This window comes from Diaphorina citri, unplaced genomic scaffold (genome assembly GCF_000475195.1).
Source record: "Diaphorina citri unplaced genomic scaffold, Diaci psyllid genome assembly version 1.1 scaffold1847, whole genome shotgun sequence".
Classification (NCBI taxonomy): domain Eukaryota; kingdom Metazoa; phylum Arthropoda; class Insecta; order Hemiptera; family Psyllidae; genus Diaphorina; species Diaphorina citri.
In genome coordinates, this window is record NW_007379273.1 from 23,919 (window position 1) to 31,502 (window position 7,584).

At 40.6% G+C, this 7,584-nt stretch overlaps 1 protein-coding gene across 1 annotated transcript; it reads left to right on the top strand.

Annotated features, from left to right (window-relative positions):
- Positions 1 to 3,892: 3,892 nt before the first annotated feature.
- LOC103517441 (uncharacterized protein DDB_G0287625-like) lies at positions 3,893 to 5,890 on the top strand (the record flags this gene model as incomplete). Its single annotated transcript, XM_008482475.1, has 2 exons — positions 3,893 to 4,338; positions 5,739 to 5,890. Coding segments are annotated over 2 exons (598 nt in total), but the record flags the coding sequence as incomplete, so codon positions are not given.
- Positions 5,891 to 7,584: the final 1,694 nt, after the last annotated feature.

Genomic DNA, 7,584 nt, shown 5'->3' on the forward strand with positions numbered 1-7,584 from the left:
CTCTCTCTCTCTCTCTCTCTCTCTCACTCTCTCTCTCTCTTTCCTTCTTTCTCTATCTCTCCTTCCCTCCGTCTTTTTCTCACTCCTAGTCTCAAACCTTTTTGTTTCTCTTCCTTCTTAATAAAATTTTAATACTGTTCTCTCCCTCTTTATCTCTGCTTCCCTCTCATCTCCTCTCCTCTCTTTACCTCTCTTCTTTTTTTTGGCTTTAAGTGGCAGGGTTCTCCTAGAGGAGCTCTTCCACCCAACCACTAAATTTTTCTTTCACTGTGAGCCTTTAAGATATTTCACCAGGGAGGTCTTGAATGCTCCTAGACTTTGTGAGTCTCTTATATCCCTATGAAGAGAATTCCATTTGGAATCTTCTTTCCTTTGGAAGCTAAAAAGGGCGTGATTGGATTTTCAGCCAAGTCAAATTTGGAGTGGATATGTATCTAGTATCTACACATGTAGCTAACAGCTACATACCAGCGTCATAGAGGCGATATTGTTTCGAAAGAGATGAGTTTTTCTCCAATATTTTGACTATCAAGCAGTTAGCGTCCTAAGAACCCGTTCCCACTTGTTGTTCGGAAAAAAAAAATCGTGTCCTGTGTAGTGGAATGGAAACACTACCATTTAAACCACATTTCCTTACCTAATTGTATATGGGTTCCCGTAGACGATCCTTTAAAGGTCCACAATGTATGCAAAAATTACGAGAATTCACCATACCTACCAGTTCCATTTTCTTGCACTCTTTTCACCTCGTTTGTGGCGCCCTTTTAGTGTCCTTAAGCCATAAGCCAGTCTTTGTTACCCCACACCCCACAGGACTAGACTAACCAGAGTTTCCTGATGAAAAACACTGGTCCGCTGGTCAGCCCTAAGAACCCGTTCCTACTTGTTGTTCGGAAAAAAAAAATCGTGTCGTGTGTAGTGGAAACACTCCCATTTAAACCACATTTCCTTACCTAATTGTATATGGGTTCCCGTAGACGATCCTTTAAAAGTCCACAATGGATGCAAAAATAACGAGAATTCACCATACCAGTTTCATTTTCTTGCACTCTTTTCACCTCGTTTGTGGCGCCCTTTTAGTGTCCTTAAGCCAGTCTTTGTTACCCCACACCCCACAGGACTAGACTAACCAGAGTTTCCTGATGAAAAACACTGGTCCGCTGGTCAGCCCTAATCCGATTGAAATCCAATCAGCAGATTTCCCGAAGTAGCCTTTTGTCTTACGTAGAACTTCTCGAGTTTTTGTGTTTTCTTGCTGACTAATTTGATTATCTCCCAGACATCCTCGCCATTGGCAAATACCCAGCTCCTTATTCCCGGGACAAACAGAATTCTTATTCACAAAGTTTCTCGTCCCTTGTTCGAATCTGTTTCCGATGATTAATGAATTTGAACTTTTCTTCAATTTCTTCTCTCCAAGTCGTCGAACTGTTCGGTCCGCGCGCGATGCTTGCTCTGAATTGTTAACTTTTTCGAAAGGTAAGAAGACTTACTTACCCCCACTTATCCGGTTATACAGGCCATGAAGGTCCAAAACCTGCTCTGATGAGGTAAGAAGAAGGAAATAAACATTGGAACCTGTTTTGAAGAGTGGTGATCGGCTCGTTTGTATCAGTGGTACACCAAGAACTTGATCTAATAAAAAGCATCCGTGATTCATAGCAATGAGACATCTCTAATCCCTGATGCCCAGCACATTGAAGCATTGAACCCTATAATCACCTGTTTTGCCTTCTTCGTTTTCTGCTGCTTAACATACTCATTCAACATTCCATTGTGCTGACTGAGATGACTCATATTGATAAATTGAGATGGATAAAAATCGCCCTAACCCTCTGATCTACCCCGTATACTTGCTAAATCATTAGGTCATTCAGATAATGTTGCCGCGTCACTCGTGCTGACTTAAGTCAAGAGTGACAAACTGTCATACATAAACTTCACAACATTATTCACGGTATAACTCTCACACTTCACAGGCACACTTCACGGGATAACTCTCACACTTATTCCTTCTCTATGTCCCTTGATCGAAATTTGTTTTATTGTACCCACTAGTATTATGATTTGACAAGCAGCATCATACTCTGCTGATCTACCCCGTATACTTGGTGAATCATTAGGTTTTTCAGATAATAATGCCGCGTCACTCGTTCTGACTTACGTCAAGAGGGACAAGCAGCATCATACTTTGCTGATCTCAACGGCGCGGTGGTGGCGGTGATGCTGACTTGTTTTTGTTTCAACTTTAGACTTCCCCGCACGCCCCCTAGCCGCGCTATAAAGCTGTGTTCACACTTCACACATAGTCGATGGACGAGGTGAATCTATGTTGTCGGGGGAGTGTAAGGTTTCACTTCAGTCGGTGTCGACTATGTGTGGACACAGCTTACACGAGTGAAATTCACGCAAATATCTACTTCACACACAATGATCTGTCAAAAGACCAGTTTGGGAGGTTGGGACACATAATTATTATCGTACTGTATGTAGTGTGTACGCGACTTTAGGCCTCCATCCAGAGACTTTGATGGGCCCATTTTTTCTGAGTGAGGTTTTCACAGTTCACTGACCTATGTTAATAATTAATACAGCCATTTTTCCATTATTTTATAAAAATTAAAAGGATAAAACCTTGAAAATATTTAAAAATAATACTAATATTGGAAAAAAAGAGGATCTCATCATTTCAATCTCGATTGCGACGAAAAAACTGATCAAACTTCAAAGATATCAGCATAAAAGTACTTTTAATGATGATGTGGCCGTAATAATAACACCCAAGTACAAGGCGAACTTAGCCATAATGATAATAATAAAATATTAATGATAATAATAAAAAGCTTTTGAAAGGAAATCATCATCCCATGGCAATGTCGTTGAAAGTTTTATATTGGGAATTTTTTTTAAAAAAAAAAAATGTTTTTAGATACTTTCGAGTTTGGGGAGAGAGGGGAGGGTGAGAAGGAAAGGAAGGTAGGGGAAGTGGAAAGGGGAGTTATAAAAATATAATAAAAATTAATTATCCATGAAACTGGATTTCTTGTAAACTTTGTGCCCTCTTTCCATTAGGAGATCTTCCCCCTATTATCAAATGGAAACACTTGGGTTTTACCCCCTCCCAGGATCCTCCTTCAAAATCCCTCCCCCCCTAGAGTCCCCGTGATGTCCTCTATACTCGCGTGCTGAAATTTCGGGACTGATTGGGTTTTAAACTTTTTCAATCTATCCACTCGACAGTACCTATTTCCATTGAAAACTGCAGCCAACTTACAAAATCCAAAAACGGTATATTAAAGATAACTTGGGCTTTTTGTTGGTCTATCTTTTTTTTTTCTTCTTCTTTTTTTTTAACAGGTTTGACAGAGGGAACTGTAACTGCTAGGGTCTTATCGTCCCGAAATCGAAGGAAGACAGGATAGGAGGAAAGCCAGCCGTTCCGAGAACGAACATTATCCCATCAGGATAAAATTCGCCCCGGGCGGGAATCGAACCCACGGCCTAGCGCTTACAAGGCAGACGCGCCACCAAATAGGTAGGCTGGCTATCTATTTCTTCAATTCTAAGATTGGTTGACAATACTTCTCCATCTGCCTCTGTCTTGGGTCAGTTCTTTCATGGCCGTATAACTACTGCATCCGGCGAATTCCATGATCTGGCTGATATAACTGGTCCGGGGTCTTCCTCTTCCTTGTGCTCCTTCTCTTCTCTCTTCGATGATGTTCACTACAAATGGGTTATGTCTGTAAATGTGCCCCATCCATCTACGCCTTCTTCGGGAAAAACTTCCAACTTAAGTTCTCTCAGACGAGACGGTCCGAAGACTAAGGTCGGAAGCTTATTCCACCACACACATTCCGACTATCTGACAAACTTCTTTAACTTGTTCCAGGAAATCGCATATTGCTAGCACCAAGCAAGGTTCCAATGGACTTGGCGACAAACCACCACTCCCCAACAACATCACCAGCAGAAACTCTAATAACAACAGAACCACTAGTAATAACACTAACAAAACTACCAATAACAGTCCAAATGGAAGTAACAATACCAACAAAAACACCAATAACGCCCCCAATCGAAGCACCAACAGACAGCCTGAAACCAAAAACCAACAAGCTACTATCAGTGAAGACACTACCAACTCTGGCTTCAAAACTAATCAAACCGGTAAACAATCCACCACACAAACCTTCCTGGACAACGAAAGAAACGCAGTCTGCAAACGAGATGCCAACGAACTAGACGAGACTAACGACACGAACAAAAATGGCAGACATGCAAATGTACATACAAAAGCTTCTAAAGATCGATCTGCTTTAGATGGAACTGAAACACGTCACCAGAGGTTTTTACGTCCAGAGAGGAGGACGAGATAGGAGAATGCCAGGCGTTCCAAGAACCTTGAAATCTGTAAATTAATCAGCCTGTCGTCCAAGTGAAGGAATATGTAAATTGTGCTGAATTTTTCGCACTCCAGTGTACGTACCTTGGGGACACCCCCCTCTCTCGTTCTTACCTTCATGCTGTCTGCCACGGGATACTGATGCTATTGAAATCTGGTACCGCTGTTTCTATGTGCTGTTTCATTTGAGTAGGTAGTAGATATTGACAGTGGATTATAGGGTGTAAAGGTAGAAATACACGTCACGTCGAGAAAAGAAACAGCTTTGTACGGTTTCATTATCTTTCTGGTTTGATAGAGGGAACTGTAACTGCTGCGGATGTTTTAAAAGTCTACGAGTTAATAGACTTAATAGTTAATTCAAAATTCAAACAGCTTACACTTACACTGGTGCGGACCAGAGAGTTCTGGTCAACCACTATTTTGGCAGAAATGACAGCAGGAGATGAGGAAGCATAAGGACACTTACTCACCTTGCAAAGTTTTCAAAATTCCAGACTTTCCAGAGTTTCCCCCCCGAATTCTGCCTAGAGAATAACCCTGTCGCATGTACACCACGTGGCATTATTATTATTATTACTATTACTATTATTATTATCCTCACTGTTCATTGTTCATTTTCTAATTCCTATTAGTTATGCTTTTAGTATTTAGTTCTCAATAAGAGAATAAGGAGAAAGAGAGAGAGAGAGAGAGAGAGAGAGAGAGAGAGAGAGAGAGAGAGAGAGAGAGAGAGAGAGAGAGAGAGTTGTGGCCAGAGCCAGAGTTCATGCTTGTCACAGATGTCAACAAGCAAAATTGAAATTCAAGTTAACCCATATATGCCCACTAATTTTTTGGTCGAAATTTTCCGAATAAGTTACGTTTTTAGGGTCCATAGGTCCTAAAATTAAAGTAATTATTGTCCTTTTTTCAATTTCCCCGCCCACTACTGAATAATGACCTGGTGCGAAAACGCACCACAGGGCACATACGATATACAAAATATACAAAATCTACAAAATTCAATATTTTTCAAATCAAAGGGAAATTATTATTGCTTTTATTTAAAAATTTAAAGAAAAATGAAGTATAAAGGTAATTTTAACAATGAAATACATTTCTAAATAATATAGAACCACTTTATTTATGGGTTTTACAATCGAGTCCATGCTATTGGCCTAGGAAGAATGGAATTCGGCGAAGCACTTTTTGTGAATAGCAATACCGCATTTCTGGCATTTAGTGATTGTGTGCGAATGGCATTGACCACAACGAGTCCTCTTTTGTTGCTGCACCAAGATGTGTTCCAAGGCACTGTTATTTGTTCTAGCATCACTTGACACTCTTCCAGAGACTACTGATCTCACCACTCCAGATCTTATCCTTGGAGTGGCATACTTGGTCATCAGCACCTGCGCGATAGCTCTCCGGAAATCCAAGAGATCAAGAGTGGGTACGTTGGTACTCTTACAAGACTTTCTGTGCAATAACCAGGCATTTTGAATTGAGACATCAAATGATCAATGCCATTTCTTTGATCTAATATTTGAACGGTAACAGGATACATTCTGATCCAGACGATCGGTCCCGCCCATGTTTTTATTGTAATATTTGATAGCCTTTGGTTGCAGGACATGAATTTTTTTCTTCTCCACAGCTGAATATTGCCCACAGAAATAGGGGCCACCACCATTTCTTTGATCTAATATTTGAACGGTAACAGGATACATTCTGATCCATACGATCGGTCCCGCCCATGTTTTTATTGTAATATTTGATAGCCTTTGGTTGCAGGACATGAATTTTTTTCTTCTCCACAGCTGAATATCTGGATGCACTAGAGGGAGGATTTGTTCCAATACAGTTAGATATGACCGAAACAACTGAGTTGTCATTCCAACGACAAATCATAATGCCACTTTTCAGTATTGACCACTCGTTGCTTCTTTCTTTGGGGACCATCTGGAGTCTTTGACTGCTGCGGAGGAGCACTGCTAGTACTCTCGTCTCCAACTCTGAGTAACTCCTCAGACTCTTGTCTAAGCACAAGTTCACCCTCAGCCCTGAGTTGTGCACCATTCAACTTTTCAATAGTCTTTGGGCCCTCATCTTCTTCTCCAGCGCTGTCCTCATCCGTTTCGTAGCTAACGGGGGGCGGGGCCAAAGACACTTCAATTGTTGATGCTTGAATGAGAAGTGCGTCATCTTCTTCATCTAACTCCTGGAGTATATTCAGTATGTCATTTACTGACTTACATACCCTGAAAACGATAACGGGGGGCGGGGCCAAAGACACTTCAATTGTTGGTGCTTGAATGAGAAGTGCGTCATCTTCTTCATCTAACTCCTGGAGTATATTCAGTATGTCATTTACTGACTTACATACCCTGAAAACGAGAAATTATTACATACCTATGTGATAAATACTTCGAATGGAAGATGATTTTTTTTTTGTAAACTTTGTACCTCTTATGTGCTTAGTGGTTCGGAAACGCACCAGTCAACTTTAGGCTATTATAGCAAAAAATCTATAAAATGAAACTTTATAAATAAAACACACATGAAATAAAAATATCCTATGTTGCCTCTTCATTTTACCGCTCGACTTTCCTCACTTTCCTTATGTGTTTTTGTGCCCAAGGTTTGGTAGTCGGGGAAGGAAGGAGAAGATTTAATATCCGGCCTGTTAGCGGTGTAGACGGGGTAATTTGTTGAAGCGCCTTTCACCGTTCCTTTACCTTTTTCCTTCTTGCAAAGGCCCGTTCCCACTTGTGAGTTTCATCAGGTTTAAAAAAAAAAAAAAAAAAAAAACACTCTCGTTTTCCCAGTGTTCCCACTTGTGAGTTTCATCAGGTTTTTTTTTTTTTTAAGAAGAAGAAGAAGAAGAAGAAGAAGAAGAACTAGCAAAAAAACAGTATCCTACGTAAAATAAATTTGCAGAACGTTTCCAAGACAGAAGCTTCTGAGAAATACAAAACAAGATTCTTGTGATTCTTGGAAGAAAGAAAAAAAACTCCAAAATTCAAAGTAATGTATAATTGGCGTACAGGGTATTTCCAAAACCGTCATTGTAAATGAAAATGATATCTACAGATCTCTCACATCCTAGGTCACTCTCGGACAGCGATTTCCAACTAGCGACCCGCGGACCACATGTGGCCGCCAGACCATTTGAGGCCCGCGTTGCCTCTTTTAAT